This window comes from Syngnathus scovelli, chromosome 21 (assembly GCF_024217435.2).
Source record: "Syngnathus scovelli strain Florida chromosome 21, RoL_Ssco_1.2, whole genome shotgun sequence".
In the NCBI taxonomy this organism is placed as follows: domain Eukaryota; kingdom Metazoa; phylum Chordata; class Actinopteri; order Syngnathiformes; family Syngnathidae; genus Syngnathus; species Syngnathus scovelli.
This window is the reverse complement of record NC_090867.1, coordinates 9,696,635-9,719,463: the sequence shown is the minus strand read 5'-3', so window position 1 is coordinate 9,719,463 and position 22,829 is coordinate 9,696,635. Positions and strand designations below refer to the sequence as shown.

General features: G+C 42.2%; 1 protein-coding gene across 6 annotated transcripts in view; it reads left to right on the top strand.

Moving 5' to 3' along the window:
• LOC125991623 (RNA binding protein fox-1 homolog 3) overlaps positions 1-22,829 on the top strand; it is a 159,186-nt gene that overhangs the window by 29,828 nt on the left and 106,529 nt on the right. For all 6 annotated transcript variants that reach the window (XM_068649423.1, XM_049759709.1, XM_049759707.1 and 3 more), the window contains one exon: positions 6,487-6,527. In XM_068649423.1, coding sequence (XP_068505524.1) covers positions 6,487-6,527 — 41 coding nt within the window. The remainder of the gene's footprint in view (positions 1-6,486; positions 6,528-22,829) is intronic.

Sequence of the window (22,829 nt, the reverse complement as noted above, 5' to 3'; positions counted from 1 at the left end):
AAATTATGAATTAAAAAAATGAAAAATTTAGAAAACCCAGCATTAATATACATACGGTACACAACACTACCTATTGTTTATGATTTCTATGATTGCCACATTTCGATAACATTCATTCCTGCTCAAATTCAGAATCATTGCAAACAGTCTGGTAATGTTCCTTAGGTGGAAGCGGCACACACTAGTCGTCATCGCATGTCTGAAAAGGAATGACCGGAAATCAAATGAAACGGCTGATTGTTTGAATGTTCCAATGGCACAGGGCCAGTGGATGATTGACGTTGCTCTGATCTATTAAACGCAGCTCGTGTCTCATCCAAACAAACAATAATTCCGTCGACTAATATTTGTCTTCCATCGCAGCTTACAAATGTCACTTGCCAACAAGTGTAAAGCTTGTGAGCCATCCCGGCCGGTCACGCTCGTAAAGTGTCTTGACCTGATTAGTCCTGATCTCCCATAGAGGACATGGATCCCAATTGCCACTTGGCAACGGCGCTTCAGCTTGTCACATTCTTCTGACAGTGTCATTGCTTTTGCTATTTATTTGCATGTTGTCTCCAAGTGAACTTAAGGTCTCTGACATAAATCATGTGCAGATGCTTTGGATAGAAGATGTCACAGGAGCTCTTAGGGGATGACAGTGCATCAGCTTGACTGTCATTCTCCATAGCATCACCTCATGTTCTGTTGTTGAGCCATGTGACATTAGGATGTCTTTGTTAAAGCCGTTTGAGAAAATGGGTGGTTCCAGGTCCTTGTCTTCTATTTGTTCTGGTTGGCAAGGATTCATAAATTCCATTTTTGATGTCAACCCGAGAGTGTAAAGCTTGTGCAGTGAATGTGTTGGTCTTGCATCAGACCAGCACACGAGGCCTAAAATATTCAGGATTTTTCTCAGCAGAAGAAAAAAAAAAAGAACATGCCTCAGGTGTGAGGTGTGTCAGGCAGGCTAAATCTCTTAACCCTGATCTCTGAGGCATTACCACCCTCGAAATCCCCCGCCCCCCCCTCCTAAAGCTTCACACCCACAGTCTTTTATTCCCTTGAGCAACAACACAGTTGAAGGTGAAGATAACAAGGATTGTGTGGCATCATCTCGTAGGATCAGAGAGTTTTCCATGTCACTTTCTTGCCCTCTTTTTGCCACATCGTGGCTACACACACACACACACTCACACACATGTGCGGCTCCTCGGGCTCCGTAGAGGGCCATCAGAGCCTAATTAATGGTGGCTGCAGTTATGTTTTATGATAGAACATAATCAGGCTCTAATTAGTTTGAAATGGGGCCCACAGGTCTGATTTATGACCAGTTAGGGTGATCGCTGGGGAGTGATTGAAGAGCTGACTTTTCCATCTTGCATACTCCAGCCTTCAAAATGGGAAAGTCTGCTGTCATTCCAGAAGAGTGGAAATAGCTCATTCGGGTCAATACGCTTTGCTGTCTTTTTGTATTTTTTTTTTTTTTTTCCCCCTGCTTTGGTTATTTATTGATCATAGTCTCGACTTCTTTTCAAATGTTTTGCCATTCTGCATGATTGATGAACAGCAATGGAGCAAATAATGGAAATTCGGGCTCATTTGCTAGCTCATCGCTGTTGTGGTGCCCTTGAGCAAGAGGCTTTTTCTTTAATATCACTGTCTTAACATGTGCTTATTGCATATTTTTTTATGATGTGTTCAAATTGATATTTTCCTTCAGGGGGGATGAATGAAATGTTATTTTCTTTTGCTCATTTGTACCTGTGAAACTTTCATTGGTTTTTTTTTTCCCCCCTGCTGGTTTAACTTTAGCGGTCCTGATTATTGCTGCATTTTGAATCTGATGATATCATTACTTTCTACGAGTGCAGTTCAAAGATATTGACGAATCACTCAAATTTCGCCTTTTCTGGTCACATGCGTCAACATGAAGTTAATTTATTCCGAAAGGAAAATGTCCGATTGGAGTAGGCGAGTCTTCCGAAACGAATTTGAGTCATTATTGGATGAAAGCTATGCAACGAGGAGTTTATTTAAGCCTTGCGTCTAACAGTGCTGGGCAAAAGTGAACTTCTTCTAATTGGGGGGGATCACAGAATGAAGAGCTTGAGTTCTTGGTGTTCCAATAAGGTTGCGTAATTGAATCGCAATCTGTCACAGAGACAGCTGTGAGGCACCAGACGCTCGGAGGCTTGCATTTAAGATTAATTAATGGATGGCTTCATTTCTCTAATTGCGTGTTCCCCGATAACGAGATTGGAGTTGAGACAATTATCTCTTTGCTCTTGAAATCCCATTTGTCTGCAAAGGGTATTTTTCAACACCCTCCGTTGCGCTTTGAGGTCAGTTTACATTTGCAGAGGCCACTTTGGATTCATAGCACAGCGATGGAATTGAATTGTATTGTTATTTATTTATTTATTTATTTATTTATTTATTTATTTATTTACTTTTTCATAAATTGACGTATCAAGAAGTGAAGACGTGTTGTTTTGATTGGGAACAGTTGACAATGAAGACATTCCAAGGGCTTGTTAGGGACTTGAAAGAATCACTTGCCGAGGAGCAAGCTTGAGTTAAGAAGAAAAAGAATGAGGCAAAGTAACCCAAGCGAAAAAGAAACAATTCCAGCGCTAATAGGGAGGCACAGAAAGAAGTCCGTTGAAATCACTTATACAGGAGGAAGCGGCAATCAAATCAACTCTTTTTAATTAGTGTGTCTTTCGGAGAGTGATTTAGGGGTGCCGGATTCCAGGCTGGAGGTGAACTTTTTTCCGGGCTACAATGACACTGCGAGTCAGCCTGTGCTCTTCTCGTCCTATGTGTACGTGGCCCGGGGCTGATGAAGCCATTAGGGCTTGCTCTCACAGCCAATCAATCACTATGACAAGTCAATAGCAGAGCTGGATGGCTTTTCTTCAAAAAGCAGTCAGCCTACCAAAACTACTCCAATAATCTGCCCAATCACTCAGTGAGCAGACCTGAACTTCCAACCTCTAGTTGACAAATCCCCGCTCCAATTTGTCCAGTGCAATTGTTTGAGCTCACCTAGATACATATGTCACCAAAAAAAAAAACACAAAAAAAAACACACACAACTACTGTCTTTTCAGATTGTGGTTTTGTAGATGTTACAATTCGCTCATCCTCTAAGGTTGCTGCTTTAACCGCTTCAAGTCTTTCCTGTCAACTTATCAACATGACAAAGTAATAATGACTTCTTCCATTTTGTCATCCATCATCCCTAAATTGATTTATTTCTGTCACATGGCGATGTGCTCACGGCAGTTTATATAACGCTTTGCTAATGGTTTGCATTAAGGCTGTGCAATTAATCGAAATTCAATTACCATTATTACACTCCAGAATTATCATCTTAATCCATCCGTCCGTCCGTCCGTGCATCCATCCATCCATCCCTCCATCCATCCTTTATCTTCCTCACATGGTTATTTACCTCTTTATCCCTCTTTTCACGTTATCTCCAATTGCAAATGGAAACTGACTTGACCGACCGATAGCGGCGCTAAGTATGGCCACCTACACACCCTGCTATTGATTTATTTTTGTCCCCGCAAGTGTGAGAAAAAAAACCCAAACACCCCTTTCTTCAACGCCTTGTTGATTTGGGGATTAGCACTGGTAACAATAAAGAAAAAAGACAAGGGAAAAAAAATACCCTTGCTATTTCTATAGCTGTAACCATACAGTAGGAGTGGGACGTGGCGGAGGCAGCAGGCTGGCAGATGTGGGCAGCCACAAGTACACTACAATGAGAACGTTAGTAGGAGGGATTCTATTGTTTGTGCAGTCAAACCCTCCAGTTGGTCCGGTGGAGATAGCACAAGCGCTCTGGAAAATGAAGTGAAGTGAAGAGAAGAGAAAGCAAAGAGGGAGGTAGTGCTTATCCTTTGGACTGTCTTGCACTCAAGATCAAAAGTCAATGCATACAAATAAAACTATGCTGAACTTGCACATTTACAAGGAAATGAACAGTCTCTGATTTTTAATTGGTTGACTATGGTCATGGACAGAATGTCAGTGGTGGAGAAAGTCTTGGTGTGCAAAAGTTACCCTGGTCACCCAGCTCAGGAAAGACCCACTTTGGCCCACTCCTTCTTTAAAGCAAGTGCTTTGCTTGTATGCTTATTTGACACCAACTGTTACTTTAACCGGAAACCTTTTCCTGAAATGCTGTTTCCCTTCTGGGCTCGCCGCTTTATCTCTCCTGTTGTAAACGATATCGCCTATGTGCGTATGTTACTGTCTCACGCAGCTTGGAATAGCAGCAGAGGAAAAAGTACAATCTCCCTTCCTGTCTGCTTCTAATATATGACAAACATGTATTTTTACACTGCTCTCCTGCACAATCTTGTCCTGAGACACATAGTAAACTGTACGGCCTCTCCTCTCCTCCCTTCCCTCCGTGCGGTGGGACTCGGAGAGCGTTCCCTCTGTCTTGTTTATCACTTTTCCATTTTTAACTTCCAGGCATGGTGGTGCAGTAAATCAGAGCAGGCCACACCTTGTCATTCTGTGATTACCTGCTGCAAAATAAAGTGACTGGGTGCCTGGCCAAGAAAATGGAAGCGGCTCACACACAGACAGGGACAGATGAGTGTGTGCATGGAGCCATTCTTTAAAACATGAATGATGGCAAACAGCACCTCAGCAATAACTGATTGTGTGTGTGTGTGTTTGTGTGTGCGCAGCTGTGCAAGCCATTCACATGAAGCGGCAAAGGAATTGATTATTCTCTGCACCTTGTAACCAAATCTGTGTTTCTGTGCACAGCCTCCCACCTGTGTTGATACTAATCTCAGCTAAGCTCGGCTCTCAAGCTGTGCCGATATCAGATGAACCTCTGTGTGTAATCCTTCAGCCTGAAAGTAAAAAACAACCAATCTTTTCCAATGCTATATTGCGAAAGCTTCCAGCCCACACTCTAGACTAAAAAAGGGTGAAGGAAGCCTACTTGTGCAATGCCAAACTGGCGCCAGCCAAACTGCAGTTGGGGCTAACCACCTCACAATGGAGTGATTTCAACAAGGCCCTAAAAAGGAAGATAAAGGGGGTGGAAATATTCTTCATTTATGGGCTATTGTGCAGATAATGCTGATCATGCAAATGATGCAAATGATGCTAATAATGATCATAGTAACCGTAATAATAGTAGTAGTGCAAGAGAGAAAAAAAACTTTAATTCAAGAGAGGGAGCTTAAGAAGAAAAACTGACTTAAAGGGGTTGGTACGGTGGTGGTGGTGGTGGTGGTGGGGGGGGGGCACTGTCACTTTACATTTAGGTCCTGGTTACACAGCGCAGTGGGCTAACGGACAAACAATCCATCCTTATTTACCCTGCTCAATCCCAATCGCATCGATCGGAGAAAATTGGATTGTCACATCCAGTGGCAAACTCTTTCATTTTGATGGACCCTATTGAAAGTATTTTTCTGTCCACCCCTGGTTCACTGGCCAGTGTGTTCCCTTACATGAAGTATTGAGCTGAGAAAGAAAAAGTCATCAACATACTTTGAATACCTTTCCCCTCCCCTATGGGTGACTTTCCAAGTCCAAAAAGTCCCAAATGGCCCAGTAAGCCTCTAATAGCGTTCTTGCAAGAGCCTCATTACCCTCCCAAAACACTCCCATGCAGCTGAAATGCATACTGTCAAACTCTGGTGCCCCCCCATCCCTGGTTAACCACATAAATCTGACAGGATGGATTGTCTCAATAGCTCGGGGAAAGTGGATCGGAACTGTGCTAAATAAATAACCAATGGCAGGGAAAGAAAATATGAATATCCAGAGGAGTTGTGTCAGGATGCTGCCCTGCCCTGCCCTGCCCTGCATGAATTCCCACTGTGTGTTATTCACAGGCAGGCAGGCAGGCAGGCAGGCAGGCAACCTGCAATTTGTTAATTTGGTTGGCGTAATATTTCCATAAATCATGTCATGACAGTGAATGAGCGGATGCGTATGGGTTTCACCCTCGGGGGATAGACAACGCCATAGCTTGTTTGTTTGCTGATGACTTCCAGTCTTGGATGTTCTACCTGATTTACGATCCAATGTGGTTATCACAGCGATCTTCCTCATCTGGCTTTTCAAATACCTCCGTGTCAAAATGTTGACTTCAGCGGAGCTGAAGTTGTTGATCTGGCTCATTGTCACCAGATGCTTGCATTTAAGTGGCTCAGATTAAGCAATGAATGAATGTGAGAAGACAATACAATGACAAAAAGTGGAAAAAGTTCTGTCAGAGCTATAAACTGGATCCTGTTTTTCTCTCATCATCATCTTTCCTTTTCTACCGCCAACTCCTCCACACCACATCCTCCACTCCATGGCCTGTACACCCAACTACTGTGTTGATTTTATTTGTATCAAACTCTAGGCTGGACACACCCACAGCACGACATGAATAGCTCAAATGTTCTTGCATTAGGAGTGAACGACAGTTCAGCGCACTTCATATTTTGCCTTTGTTTTTCTCCATAGGTTTCCATTAAATGAAGACACGTTAAGACTTGTCCAGCGCAGTAAGTACACACTTTTTTTTTTTTCACAGTCTGTCCATTTTCTTGGGGATCAGCACTTATCAGTCTAAATTTGAATACAAGATGAAAAATGAAAAATATTAGAATAAGGATGCTCAGACTCAAAGGGAATTTGCTCTAAAGTTTCACTAGGAGCCAATAAATGACATCGCGATATGATAATGAGCTCTCGACTGTACGGTAAGTGCTTAGCGAGGGAGGGGCACGGCAAGAAAAACACTGTGTGTTCTCAAAGAATGTATCTTGCTTTGGCACCTCTCCGAGTCATTTATTTTCTGAGAGCAATATATATATATATTTTTTTATCTTTTCATTCTCCGACTCACCTTGAAATGAATAGCCTTTCCCTCATTAGTGGGAGTGGAACCGTGGGCTTGTATTGAACACAGCCCTAGGTCACAACACTCCAAAAATCCAAACCTTATTAATTTCAGGCCTTTGAGCTGCTGCTGTGTAGGGAATTGAAGCACGCTGAAAACAAGGCATTTGTCTGTCTTCTGCTGTGTTTTACATAGTGTATCATAAAAAAAATGGTTTTGAGCAGCATGTGCTCTTTTGTTTCCAACGTGATACATTTTGAGGTTCACTCACCTGCAGTTTGAATTTGCTCATTACCATTATTTGCTCTGCGGAGACGAGCGCAGTGATGAGCTCGAAGGTGTATTGTATATTACTAAATTGTAAAACCGGGTTTATTGTTTCGGCAAAGGCCTGTATCTGTCATTATTTAGACTTTTACTGTCTAAAATAACAACGCTAGTGTTGTCCTTGAACTTTGTCCTCAGTGCTGTGGAGTAGAATGCATGTCGTTTGATGTGGGTTAAGTTTTAGTGTGCTCCTAGTAATGGAATATTAAAATCTACTCTATAGCCGCAATAGTCACATGACGAAACTGAATTCAGAGGATTAGCCAATAGCAGTTGCACGCAAATGTTCATGCTGCTCTTTAGAAGTTCAAATGTATGCAACGGAGGTGGCAGTATTGTGAAATGAATTGCAAGTCTTCATTAAGCTTTTATTTTTACCAAGACCTCTTCTGTGATAAATATTTCAAAAGAAACACGCCATACCGGGATTGCATGTGTTCCACATTTTCCAGCACGTAAAATGTACTTCACTAAGATGACGGGCAAGGGTTGCAGCATGAAACGGGAAAAAAAGTGGAGCTAACAGACAGATAAGCTGTGACACGGAGACAATCAAACAGGCACAGAATAAGACAGAAAGTGATCAAATATCCTGGCAAGAAGTCATCAGAGTTGAGTGCAATGTGTGTTTGTCTGCGTCTATAATAAGGCCTGATGTAACGCCAAGCAAAACGGGAACATGGACTCTCATTTACTTTATTCCTTAGCATTCATGTTTATTTAACAAGATGCTGTCCTGTCCTCAGTCGAGTAGCATTATGTAAATGACTAGATAATATTCGTACATGCTTTTTGGGGGTCATTTACGAGCATTTTCTTGTAAGAGTCCATTTCTATATCACACTGGGTGTGTCTACGCTTTGTCAGTTTGAAAACCTTTTTGAATTTAAAAAAAAAAGGAAAAAAAATCTCCTAGGGACAGCCCTCCAAAGCCATGTAACCGGAACAAGGAGCGGGAGCTATCCATGGTGCTGAATTATTCCGCTCTTCTGTCTGCACTTGAAATCTCTTCTGATTCTATAATGAGCAAAACAAGTGCAAATAAATAACTCATAACTGCTCAGATTCCCCCAGGGTACCTTCCTCAAACATATCTGTCAGGCGTTTGTGTCTATTAAAGCTACCCGAGCAGGTGGAGCCGACAGTACCTATGGGATTCTTGCTGTTGTGAAATATTTCAAATCAAAAGAAAGAGATGGATTACGAATGGGAGATTTTTTAACTGGAGCTTTTGGGAAGCGGAAAGAAGGCTTATTTGTGTTCAGTAAAAGCTCCACGGGGAGAGGCACTTGGAATATATTGCCATGATATGATGCAGCTTTAAGTATACACACAGTGCACTTAAGAATGCACGAGTGCCATCACATTCACACAAATGTACAGTAGACTTGACACATTTTCTTACAACTAAGCTGTCACTCACTCCCCGACTCCGTCTGGTGTCCCCTGAAATCATTCATTCCATTATCAGTCCATTGCGGAGTCTGTGTGGTAGTGCTTACTACCTGTGATATGATCCAGGCTGTACATCTTCGTAGGTCAGAATCGACACTCAGGCAAGGTCAGCGCACGCGTGTGTGCGTGTGCGCGCGCGCACGTGTGTTATCTCGCAACATTTGTCAACGAAAAGAAAACATGAAAGGCATGTGGCAGGTTTATTCTGCTCCAGGCAAATTTTTCAAAGGCAAGGTCTTAGGAGAATGTTTTGTCTTTTCTTTAATTATATTTTCATAGCAATCCTCTGAAATAGCAAAACATGAATAATAGATATGACAAAAGGCAACATAGTCAACATTGCTTTTAACTCGGCAGGAGTGCTGAATGTGAAATTTCACAATTATCTGCTCGGAAACAAAACATTTTCCTTGGTTTCCATGTGTCAACACTCTCCAAACTTTTTTCTTTTGACGCTACGTGTGTCGTATTTTTATTTATTCATTTCCTATTTTTCTACTGTCAATATTGCAGCTGTTTCTCTTTTGGAATACAAAATAGCATTCTTCTTATAAACTTTGAAAGCCACTACAAAAATCTATTGGGGGAGAACAATGCCCAAGGAGGGGGCACTTGAAACACTGCAGCTTGCAAAAACATGTAGTAAACAATATTGCAACTATTTCTTTAGGCAGGTGTGCAATTGATACATCTCTTGTGCTTCCAGCGTTCCAATACATACGATTGCATTTGTTTCACCCTCTCGTCCATCCGTCCATCCGTCCATCCGTCCATCCGTCCATCCGTCCATCCGTCCATCCATCCATCCATCCATCCATCCATCCATCCATCCATCCATCCATCCATCCATCCATCCATCCATCCATCCATCCATCCATCCATCCATCCATCCATCCATCCATCCATCCATCCATCCATCCATCCATCCATCCATCCATCCATCCATCCATCCATCCATCCATCCATCCATCCATCCATCCATCCATCCTCTCTTCTCTCTTCTCTTCTCTTCTCTTCTACTTCATCCGTCTCACTCACACCTCACTTTGGCTCTCATCTATTCACCATTTTGTTGCCGTTGGAATCTCCAGCGCTAAATTTCTTTATGGTAATGAAGCTAAGCCAGCAGTGCCAGTGTTGACGCTGCGGGATACATTTGAAAACACTTAACTCTTACAGGGTAAGTAAGGCTGACTCGCTTCCCCCCCCACCCCCACCCCATCCAAGCCAATCATCAAAAAACACATTTAGGACATCGCTTGGCTTCAAGATAGACGAGAGGCTACAAAGTGCTTTGAAACCATGTCGTGGAAATGATCACATATTTCATAAAAGGGTCAGGCTGTTAGAGTCTCACCATGAAACGATTCATATTTCCCACACACGGTCGTGGGCCTCCAAATCATGTTTTCATTTTTTTTTTCCTCTGCTTGTATTTTTGCCCTCAATTTATTTTTTCCTCTTTCTAATTACCAGCTCCCTTTCGCAAAATCAGCAAAGCCGTCCGGTCCAAATCTCCGTTTTGCCGTACAGGGCTTTGGGTGTGGCTTTACTTGATTCATCTTTTTTGGGGGGGGATTTGTTTTAATTAGGGGACAGGGGAATGTAGTGTTGGGGTAGCGAGAGGCCAGGCTTCAAGCTGCGGAAATGCTCTTGATTCCATTCTCAACTAGTTTGTGTCCTGAAACCAAAAAGCAACGTGATATTACTTCAAATAATCTACTTCCATATGCTCCAATCGATCTTGTCCATGCAGCTTTTTGCCACATTCCAAAACTCAAGTACGTCAAGTTAATTGAAATGTAAATTGTCCAGACTCTAAATGTGATTGTGAAAGGCGCTTGCTTTGCGGCATTGTCGAACAAAGTAACGTGCGAAAGATGGGCAACGTGAAGTGGCGACGCGAGTCGGGCGACTCGCTCTCGCCCCATGACACGGTCCTGCCGCTGTGACTGTACAGCAGATGATCAGTGTGGTGTTGTTGCAAGCTCATAAAGCTTTGAAGCACTCTGCTGCAGGCCTGCTGAGATTAGAAGGTGGCTGTTTGGCACTTGGCTCCATTATTCATCGGCTGTTCTGCATTTTGTTTTGGAGCCAAACGCGCGCTGACATCAAAGGTAGAATAGGAAAGGGGAGGAACACGGCCCACTGTCTCCAAAAAGAAATACATGTTGCATTTATGTATTTCATTATCTGGCCCAGTAGCAAGGAGAAGAAAAACCAAGAGAGTGATGGAGAGAAGGATGGAGAGGACTGCGGCTGATTGTGTTATCACAATGTTTACATTAAACCCCAACGGCGGAAAAGCCCGAGATGGATTAGAGCCACTAGAGGGAGGATGTGCATGTCTTTTTACAAACAGGAATGCGCTTGCTTGCATGCATCTGATTTTTGACCTCAATTTGAGCCTTCCAAACGTGTTCCGCCAAAGCTCCCCAAAATACGGTGGTTGCATTTCTTTTCTGCAGCTCTTGCATCATCGGAGGCAAACATCAGCGTACTTGGCGTAATGCATTCCTCCTTCCCGCCCGCTATTTGCTAGCACTGGATGGGTTATTAGCAGTGTCTCTAGAAGCTATTGTGGCCATTAATACATGTCAGCTCTGTACAGTCCAACTCCTCACTTCATTTATCCCAGCACGCCTTTTCAATTTAATCAAAACCGCAACGCGCGCACACACACAGGCACACATAAACTTTCAATGATGACTTGCCGACTATAAGGGTAATTTCCTTACTCATGTTCTGCGATATGGCTTTTCTCGGAGAAATTAATTTACCAGCCGTTACTTACGATGATTAATAGCGGTTATTTTTCATTTGTGTTTGTCTTCCTTTTCTCTATCAGGCTGGCCAGCCTATTCTGTTAAATGCGTGGTCGTGGAATCAAACGAATAGCTCAGCGAAACAAATCGTATCGTTCTGTATTGCTGCAACATCTTACGTAGCGCCTCTCAAATATTTTCTCTTCTGCCAAGAAAAATAGGAAAACAAAAAATGGACTTCCTGCGCCTAAAGTCTGACCGTGAGCCCGTCGCTGCCACCTACTGTAGTGGATGTGCAATTACAATTGGAATATACGTCAATTCAGCTGGGATAGGCACTCAGCAACACATAACCTTGAATAGAATAATCCGTAGATGAATGGATGGATGTTCTATTTGCTCTGTTTTATGGATTAAAATGTGCTATGGGATATAAAGGGAAGAACGGGTCTCCACTAATCCTCTACTCAGGTGTCAGAAGGGAACGTTAGCCATTGTAAATAGCAGATCCCATGTTACCCGCTTCATTCAGCATGACTGTTTACCGGTCAGCCCTCGTAGATGTTTTTTTTTTTTTGTCCCCCTTCCCCTTCCCCATCCCACAGCCTCCTGCCGTCATTCCACATCTGAAAGTGTCGAATAAAAGCAGCATTATGCTTTCTATTGACATTCATTGAGAGACACCTTCAGGGATTTGAAATTACTTTCACTGGCGACCTTCGAAAGCCTCCCTTGCCCGTGCCGCCTCCCTCCCTCCCTCCCTCCCGCCCGCTCACTTCATGAATACAGCAGCAGAAGCAGTTTTAGCAATTCAGCTCTTATTTGCTTGTCCACAGTGGCTTTACCTGCACTATCTCCTCGTCCGTGGGAGGGATTTAAGCTGTGTGTGAGGAGGGGGGGCTGGGGGAGAAAAATGTATTTTCAAATACAAATCAAATTGAAAGCAGCGCGTGGCCTTTCCTCTCAAGGTGTGTTGGTCTGTGTATAAACATTTTTTTTCTTTTTGCACCGGAGATGATGAGGAAATGGTCCCTCCTTAGCAGTAAGAGGCATACTATAATTTGCATTTGAAAGGCTGTGGCGCAGACACAGTTGCTTTTGGTTATGAACTTCATGTTTTGATCAAGCAAAGGTGAGTGAATGCACAAGATTAAACAAGTCAAGCTGGTTTTAGAAAAAATCACAGTGACCTGAAACGTAGCAATTGTACCTAGCACAAAATGACCAAAGTAGTTCAACTACATCAAAGCTATTTAGGGACCTTCAGAAAAGCAACCCCCCCCCCCCCATATTTATTTATGTATGTATTTATTTATTTATTGTAGTATAAATGAACACTTAACGTTAAAATCTTTACATAATAATGCTTACACTGATTTTCTTTCTCATAGACAGACGCTCAGCATTCTTACACACGTCAGCGCTCATCTTTACACTGGCAATTTTATTCTACATATGTATCTCTACCCAGAATTGTGATGCCTATCTGAGCTTCTGCGAGGACACGCCAAATAACATCGATTTGTTCAAATGGCCATTCATGGGCTGTACACATTCCTGCCCCCTTTCTGCTGCAGTCTATAGGAGTCTTTTTATTGGGCGGTTAGGTACAGTGTGACGTCAAAGCAAAGATGTTTATAGGGTTTAGCGCCACTGCCTTGGGCAATGTCGTTTCTGTAGATGCTGCTACATGATGTGATTTAAATCAAACCATGGCTTCCTATGTGATTAAGCAGAACTACGGCGTCCCAAGCAAGTTCTTGCAAGAGAGTCAAAGATCTCTACTGTCTGAAGGGATCTCATACTTTGTTATTTCCTCCCTCCCTTTAAGATGCAAACAAATGAGTTGAGAGATTCCTCCGAGTCGAATGGGAAGGTTTATTAGCTCGCGGCCCTCCACAAAAAGAGGACGTAAATAAGCGTCTTACCTCTATTCATTGTCCTCCAGCTGAAGATTGTGCTTGCTCATCACTAAGTCAGTTGATTGTCTAAGATTGTTTTGCTCAGAGAATAGGAGGCGCCGCTCTGATCCACACTGCTTAGCATGGAAGCCGTCCTTCACTGTCCGCCTACCTCTCTTTGTTCTTCTTTTCATTATTCTCCGTGTCTTATTTAGATTTTTTTTTCTTTTTCCTGGATCAAGTCTTGCCCATCCTTTCTTCATCTTAATATCTTGCTGACCTGTCCGCCTCTCTGATGTTTGGAAAGTACACCCCAACTGCCGCCCCTTTCTGGTCTGGACTTTGACAGGGTTGAGACAGACTGCTCATTAATGTCAGCACCTTGCTTTATGCCTGTATGTCCAGAGCAGATTAAACCCAACTCGGGTTTGTTTTCACTAGACTAGAAACTTTAATTTTGCCAGAAATGACCTTTGAATGCTTAGATGAATGCATGTGATTCAGAAGTTTTGGCCCTGTTAAAGTTTGGTCAAAATAATGGAAGTGGTTATTATGGGAGCAGAAGATGTCATCATTGTAATGAAAAATAATCAGATGTACAAGAGTGCACCAATTTCTGTTTATGAATACAATATTTCTACAAGCAATTGCCAATGCAATGAGATCTGGAGGAGTTATCCGTAATCAACACTTGTCATTGTAAATGAAAAAGCAAATGAAATGCTAAAGAGAGTTCCTGTTTTTGGATCATGAGGCAAACCCAGGACAGGTTTGGAGCTATTACTGTAGAGATCCTACCATCTGCTGGTCAGGCCTAAGCACTGCAAATAGCTTCAACTTGCTGCACACTTCCCCCACATGCAAACATGCTTGGAATTGGATTGAACCAATGAATACTTTGATGCAATTTTAGTTTGGTATTTGTAAGCCCTAATCAGTACACCTTTTTTCAATGGTATTTTGCTATGATGATGATGATTATTATTCTATGTTGTCATCATCCCTCCCTACTAACCCAGTCCCTTCTGCTTTGGAGCCATGTTTGGGATCTGCCAAGAGATGGCAGTACAAACATTCGCTACGGTTCTGTACCGGTACTGCATGAAAGCAAAGCAATGAAATCCGTTAACAGCAGTGATCACTGTTAATTAACAAGTATCTTTATGTATTTGACAATCTTTTTGTGTGTGCGCGCTAAGGTCACATATTTGACTTGTGTTTGCATTTCCATGTCATTCAAAAGTTCAGTACCGGACAACATAAGAACAAATGCTTAATATAATGAACTAATCATTTCAAATGACAATTGCCAATCTTGCCTGATTAGTCCAACTTTTTAAATTCCCCGTCTGTCTGCTGCACCTGGCTTTATCCGTTCCCTCCTTTTTTTTTTATTTTAAACCCAACGATCCATAAACAGCTGTTGAAGACTTTGATAACATGCAATTGATTCATGCAAAATATTTTAGCTATACTTTATCCTTGGATGCTCTGTGTTTGCTCGCAGGTGTGACTTTTTATGCGAGTGTCTATATTGCAACTTTGTCGATGAATCTATAGCGCTAAAACGATTCTTATCCCTTTGTCGGTGAGAGTCTTGATTGCGTTTCTTATCATTGTGCGCCACGCGTCCGTCTACCTTTTGGAGCTTGGCTGATAACACAGAAATGCTGACGACAGACCGACCGACCGTGTGTGGCCTGCTCCTGACTCAGGCCAGTGCAAAAAACAAAGACTACACTACAAAACATGCTACATTTTTAATACCCTTACTGTGTGTGTGTGTGTGTGTGGGTGGCTTTCTTGCGGCGGCGGCAGCAGCAGCGCAGCGGTCCACATGTCAGTTTTTACTCTAACCTCCAGACAAATATGAAGAAATACCCAGTGGGAGATGTTTTGTTGCTTTCTCCTCTGCCTCCGAGGCCTCGGTTCCATTTGACACTTAATTAAAGCCTTCATTAGTTCCCTGGGAAGTGCAGATTGGTCCTCTTTTGCTTATTAACCGTCGTCTTTCCTTGCACCTCTCATTATGCGATGCTGCGTAATTGCAATGTGCCATATTTATTTTTTGTATCGAAGAGCCGTTTGCCTGCATACAGATGTCGGAACAGGCCCTTAGCAAGGGCTTTATGCGCAATATTTTCCTGATGTAAAATGAATGTTTAAGGCACACAAATTACACAAAGGAAGGTATCCTCTTAAATGATCTGGCCATTGAGATTCACAAGAATAGAAGGTGTATATATATAAAAGCTGTAATTATTTGCCAAAGACCGCTTGTTAGCCCGAGCAACAGAAATGACGTATCCGAGCAAGAAGCCATTGGCTCGGCGGCATTTGTTAGCCCATGTCGACCGACGTGAGTGTCATTGCGCGTATCATCTTTCCCACATGTTCATAAAAATTGCCATTATTCCAGCGCTTTTTTCCCCCCCAGCCTCCGGGAAGAACAATGGACTGAGTTTCTCCATCGTGCAACCTTAAATTAAGGCAAAGATGTATTTATGAGCACCCTGTGTGACATTAACGTTTTGGGAGGGAAAATAATGGCACATTGGGCTTTGGGGTAAAGGTCCCGTAAATCTAGCGGCTTCCACTTAGTATGCTTTATTATGCTGGTTGTCAAGGCTCTCATCACCGTCAACGTCCTCCCAAGCGTTTGCTTTTCCTTCCTTCCTTCCTCTCTCCTATCGTGACACATGATTCTGCAACCTGGCGCATTTACTACAATTGAAAGTATTTGTTGCACTTATTTTGTGATCCTCTTATAATTTGGTATGACGTGCACTTTTGTTACTGCTGAGCTCTGCTTTAATCAGTCGAAGGCGCCCGCCCGCCCGCCCGCCCGCCACTTGTGCAATGTGCGGCGCGTGTGTGTGTGTGTCAGCAGATGTGGCGGTTAATGCCAGCAGTCATTTAACCGAAAGGTCAGGATTGTAATTATATCAAAGGATTGCATGTTTGGTGCATGTGTGGGCTTCCCTTTGAGGCCTTCACAGTCAAAGAAGCCGCCATGATTGACTTTGACTTTGGGAGACAATGTTCAAATATTCCACCTTTTTTTTTTTTTTCAACCTGGGCTCCATCCTTCCATGTGCTTCCCCCACAATGTTCATCCTTTGAGGAAAAAAAAACCCACCATCCGTCAGCATGCATGATTTTGTTTTAAATTGGAACCGAAGATTGAAATGTAGAGGAAACATACGCTTCAATTAATTGTCATGTTACATTCTCTTTGTATAATGTCATAGTTTAATAGTTTTTTTTGTTGTTGGTACTCTTCTCATGTTTGACTAATTTGGTCCCACAGACGTGCCACTGGTGGGCATGGGCGCATTTCCAAGAGTAAAGCAAATTCCATCATGCCAGCAGTGTAGAAATAATGTTGTTTCGCAGCAATAATGGCCTTCACGAGGGGCTCTAAAGAAAAATGTTACGTTGATGCTGGGAAACAAGGGAGCAGGGCTACCAAGGTAATAACTTAAATATTTAATCATTCTGGAAAGTCAAAAAATAACACTTTTTTAGGCCCTGACCCAAAAAATAAATAAAAAAATACACTCACTCGTGTTAACTTCTCTATTTTCTAGTTTGACCAATGCAGCATCAAATAGGTGTTGCTATTGACATCACAGATTTAGAAATAATACACGCTAGTGTCCCCTGTCATAAACCACGATTACTAGTATTACTCCTATGAATGAATGAATGAATGAATAAATTTGATTTGCAGTAGGTCATTTCCGCCACCCTTGTCGAAAATTGGCAGATATAAACGAAGTTGGCCGCACGCTCTGGTGTTTCTCCCTCCCTCCCGCTATCATTCTCAGCACATTAACTATTGATAATCTGTGGAAAAGCATCACATTCAGAAATAAAATCACTGTCTAAATGTATTCAGAGGCTGCTCATAAAACTGTAATTATACACATTACTTTGAATATGAAATGCTGGCTGACAGTTATTGTCAGAGGCTAATAAAAGACATGAATCTTCTCAGCTGTTGGGCCAGCTCGTATCACGGGAAGCCCGAGAGAGTCTCTCCTCCATGTCCACCTCGGAGCCACATATATATATCATATACTCACTGAGCCAATCGGGCCTCGGACTGATGACCAAAGTTGAACGGCGTGGTCTGATATGAGGTTTGACTGATTGACGGCGTAATCCTCCAATCATGACGGTGTCATTCCCAGATTGACAGGTTAATCCTCCGATGGTGACAGCGCCCTTCCCGGATTGACAGGCTAATCCTCCTATCATGGCGGTGTCAATCCCAGATTGACAGGCTAATCCTCCAATTATGACTGCCAATCCCATACTGACATGAACTCATTCCTTTAGTTTTATCATACAAAATGAGTCATTACTTGAACTCCTCTTGCAAATGTCAAAGTTGGTGTCAAGTACAATGTGCCGTTGCCTTGATTGGGCTTTACTCTTTGGTAAATAAGGCGTGTCAGGTGACGGGTCTCCTTTTTACACTCGGTCCGCTTCTTCTTAAGTGTAAATGTGCATGTGATTCGTCAATCTGCATGTACAGTATCATTTGCCTCATGGCTGGCAGCCAATGGAGGGGATCAAATAACGCGAGCTGGAGATGGGAGCAGAGATAATTGAAAATCAAAGGAGGACTTTGTTCATTTGATTAGGCAGCACTGGATTGTTCCCATTCAAATGAGATTTTATTATGACGCACAATTAAATTGAACTTGCGCTCAACGAGGGTGAGGTTAGGTGAAGATGAGAAGAGGATCAATGAAATATTGCCACAAAGCCTTCATGTTTACATTTTTGTCCAAAATAGGATTTTGTTCTATACGCTCAACAGGCTTGTATTTGGCCGATAATATAATGGTCCCAAACTTACTTTACGTCTCCGGCTTCGGCTACTCAGCTATTTTCTGACACGTTAAAGGATATGCTGGCTTGCAGCTAAGTAAAAATAACCGTATATAATAAAATCAGGAGTGCTGTGCTACACTTATGGTAATGGCTGCAATAGAAATTGTTGACTCTGGAATTATTCAGATTATGCAAAGTTTTTCAATTCAATATAGAAAGCCCATTGTTGTACCCCAACAAAGATATAAACAATGGCCACTTATTCAACTTAGGTTCATTTTTAAAAGAAAATGCACAAAGAGTGTAAAGGAAATTTCCTCTTGCAGGACAAATATCAAATTATTTTTTATGATTAGCCCCAGTAATGAATTGTCTGTTACAAATGCCTTAAATGCAAATAAATCTTCCCAAGAGAAGAAAAATATCTTTGCAAAAGGAATAAGCACAAGGGGGATGGATAAGAGCGCAAATGTTGTGACAGTGCTTTGCATCCAAGCCTTGAGACTGAAATCATTCACGTCAACTCAATCCCAGATGTCCTGCATTTCCAGCGACAACGTTGCCAGCTCTTGAATTAGTGCAGAGACTAATTAATATGGCATGATATTCAAGTTTCCAAACAATAAAAGAGGCACAAAGGGAGAATTAAGCCTTTGCGGAGAAGATGGACGGAAACATGAGCCCCTCGCAAGCGCAAATGGAAATTTGTCTCCATCAAGTCCCTTAGCTTTGTTTGTCATCCTGATTTGACCATTGAGTGAAATGGAGAGGGACTTGAAGCATGGCTGAGCTTCCAGATATTGGCTTGAAAGTAAATCTTTTCAAACAGATGAAGACAGAATTGTTTAATTGTTTGGATGGCTGGCGCTGGGACTAAGTTGACACTAACTGTTACAATCTGAAGGATTCTTTGATGACAAAACAAAACATGGAAAGCATCTGAAGAAAAACTATCCGTCCATTAATAATGCCATTCATTAGTAATAGAATTGGAAATCTATCATTTGAAAACTCCTATTATGGAAGCATAATATGACCATTGCCCAATGGCGGCGCTAGGATTCTTATTTTTTTGCCCGCACCCCCCTTTCCCTCTAGCTCCACCAGTGCTGCCCTGCCACCAGCCCTCAACCAATCCATATTTTCCTTCAATCTGGTCAGCCTAGAGCTGCTTCCTGTGCCCAACTCTTGGTTATACATGTTTTCCTTTTGTGTAAAGCTACCCAGAGAACAATTTATCACAACCCAATATTGTCTTGGCTGTGTGAATGAGGTTATATTTCATAATGGCATTCTGTAAGACAATGCTATTGTTCTGGTGGCGCAGGTAGTCCATAGAAAGGTAAAATTGGTTTCATTTTTTCCTGTCCCGTTCAAACAATAATTCCGCATGCGGCGTACACAATTTATTGACTTTTCCTTATAATGATTTGATATAGGAAACATTTGCAACATTGTACGACTGCTCAGATAAATGAAACCCTGATAAGACGATGTGTGAAATCGCTTCGTGAGGTTTGTAAACGATGTTATTTCTGAGCGTTGTCGATTTTGCTCACCTTCCCCCCCCCCCCACCTCAGTACTCGTAGTCTGGCACGCTTCTTTTGCCACTCAACATCTGTTTAGCCTTTTGATTGCCTACTTGGTCACTGGAGAGGGCACTTATCTCCGTGGCTGTTGTCTGTGGACTTGGTTTGTTATCCCACAGGGCCCATTGTTGGACAGCCCGCCTGGGTCAATGGCCCTTGCCGACCAGCTAAGACAATCAGTGTACACTCAATAGCTGACCCATTAAGATGTGGAGTGGCAATAACAGGCCAACTCCAGATACTCCAGTAAGGGGGTGGGGGCAAAATCAATGGGCTATTTTGGGGCTCAGGTTGAGAAGTGAGAAAAAAATATATCACCCTGCTTCATTCATTGGAAATCTTTCTCCGTAATTGAGAACACTATTATAAAAGCAAGGAAGGGGCAAAGGATAGATTGTTTGACAGTTGTTGTGATGTTTCAATTTTCCAAGGGAAATGTTTCATGATTTGATTTGATTTTGTAGCCGTTTCTTCCTATTGCCATCCATGACCCCCCCATCCACTTCTATGCACGAGTGTGATATCTTTCTCTCTCTTGGTAATGAATGGCCGCCCATTTATCTGAGTGTCAGGCGGAAGCCCTGAGGAGGTGTGTATCTCCCGAATCAATATCTCATTAGTTTAAGAAGCCCAGCCCTCTCTCTCTCTCTCTCGCTCTCCCTCCAAACTTACTCTGTTTCTTGCTCAGTTTATTTGTGATATCGTTTCATCATCAGACACTTGCTCTTTTGATCCATATTTGATTCAGTTCTTTCTCTTCTCATGACTATTTTCATATATTAGTTGAGAACCTCTACTTATGGATTGATTGATTTTAAAGTAACTTTATCTGACACTTGAGATTAAATGAAGTAAGTAATTAGAGTTGGCAGGTTTGTTTAGGACATCCAAAAAGATCCCTTTGTTGATCCCTCCCAAAAAGATTCCCCAAATATTTCTTCCAAAGACAATTTGTGTTCCTCATAATTATAGCCTGTCCTGCAGCTTTTTTTGCAGTTGTTGTTTGTCTCCGGTGTTTGTGTTCCATCAGTTACGAGCTGTAACTCTTCATGAATGACGACAGCTACTTATGGCAGGCTCACCGAGGGGTGACATAAAGCACTCCAAAAGGCTTTTTCCAAAGCCACAATACCATGTGTGGTGATCATAAATGAACTTCATACTGCAGACCACCAGTGTTAGGAGAGAATCAGCATTTCACCACTCAAAATGTCTACAAAAAAAAAAAAAACAAGCCCCCAATACAAATATGAATACAATAAACACCAAGTATGAATTGATTTCCTCATCCAGAGCAACCTTCAGTTGGAGCCTAGGCTGTTTATTTATTTATTTATTTCCATGACAGTGTTGTTATACATGCATTGTGGTGAATTGAATGAAAATAAATTGAAAGAGTAGGAGAGGACATAGCCAATAGAGATGTCTCCACAATAGCAGCAAACTTTGCTGTCCTGTGCACAAATTGTAATATGCGATTCTTCTGGGAAACATGGGCTTTATGTTTTATTTACTCGGAGCAAACAGTATTTTCTGGCCAAGTGTGTGTGTGTGTGTGTGTGTGTGTTTGTGTAGGCATCTGTAGAATGCTATAGAATGGCCATGTTTTCAGTAGCTCACTGTCATAGCCTGCCCTTTTTCATTCAGAGTCCAAATGTAGCCATTACTGATCCATAGTCTCCATATAGTAGCGACACTCAACTATCAATACTAATTATGAATACATTTAAAACAGTTCACACGTTAGTGTAACTTACTACATACAAGCTGCATGACAAATGCCAATATGCTGCTTTTCCCGGATGCCGATCTTGCATTGTGAATAATTATTTTTTTCTAAATAGATTATGAAAATGCATTTCTAAATTAAGAATGATGTATTTGCTTGTCTGTCAACATTTTTTTGACAAATAATCCAGGTCAGTAAAGCTTTAGTTAATTTGACAAAAGACTATTTAATTTAATAATATTTCATCTAATTTATGTACTGTTGTGGTATCAACCACTGTTCCGGGAAAAAAAAAGGTTCCTAACTTTGCTCCCCACCTATTGCCAGGCACTGTGGGGAATGACTGAAAGAATGAGATTGCTGTGGCGGGAATTGGTTTCTGCCAGCATGGCCGTTCTGAGCCGCTACTCCCTGCCACTACTACGGTATTAAATGCCTCGGGGCTGCTGGGCCGGCCAAGAGTTCTGGGGAGAGCTCCATCAGTATAGCAGCAGTCTTCCAGTACAGGAATAGGTCCTTTGAGTTACCAAGGCCATGCTATCTATGGCTAAAGTGGACTTTACACTTTGCTAAATAAGCCCCTTTTTAGCCAACTTTCCCGACTTGTCCGACTCATGAAGACTTCGAAAGGGAAGAGGAGGCTGAATTTCTGTGTCAGAGTATGACCGTTTTGCGCACTTTTCGGAGACTCGTGTTCTTCTGGATCAGATGGAAAAGTTGGCAAATATTTGAATGTTGTGACTCGTCTGCGTTCACGCTCACAACGCCGCAAACCCCCGTAAGCATGCCCAAAAGCTTCCGCTCAATCCTCAGTGTTGTTTGGCTTCACGGTAGATTTAATGAAAGCGACAGGCCAGCAGAGTGGTCGCAGTAGATCCATGACAGTGACTCCGGTGTCATTTAAGAATCAATAAAGCAAAGGCAGCAGGATGAGTGTGTATTGTGTGTGAGGGTGTGTGTGTGTGTGTACGGGGGGGCATTAGGTTTCTTTTTGCGATTGTCAGCAGAATGGGGTGCGAAAGGGCCCTCCTCTCTCTTTCACACACACTCAAGTATAGTGATGTGCTAAAACCACACACACGGTGCGGGCGCTTAGAGTCCAAAAATAACGCTTGCTTGATTGAGACTCAATGAATTCTTACAGATGATTGGAAAGTATTTTGGACTTCATCATGACTTTGAAAGTGCAACAAAAGTCATGTAAACAGTCCTTTTGCTCACAAATTTGAGGTACGCTATTTACAAAGTGCATTCGTTAATCAGGGGTCTGTTTGATTATAGTATAATAATTAGCTTGAGTTAAAATGTACCACGATGACTGCACAACACACATGCATACACACACGCACACA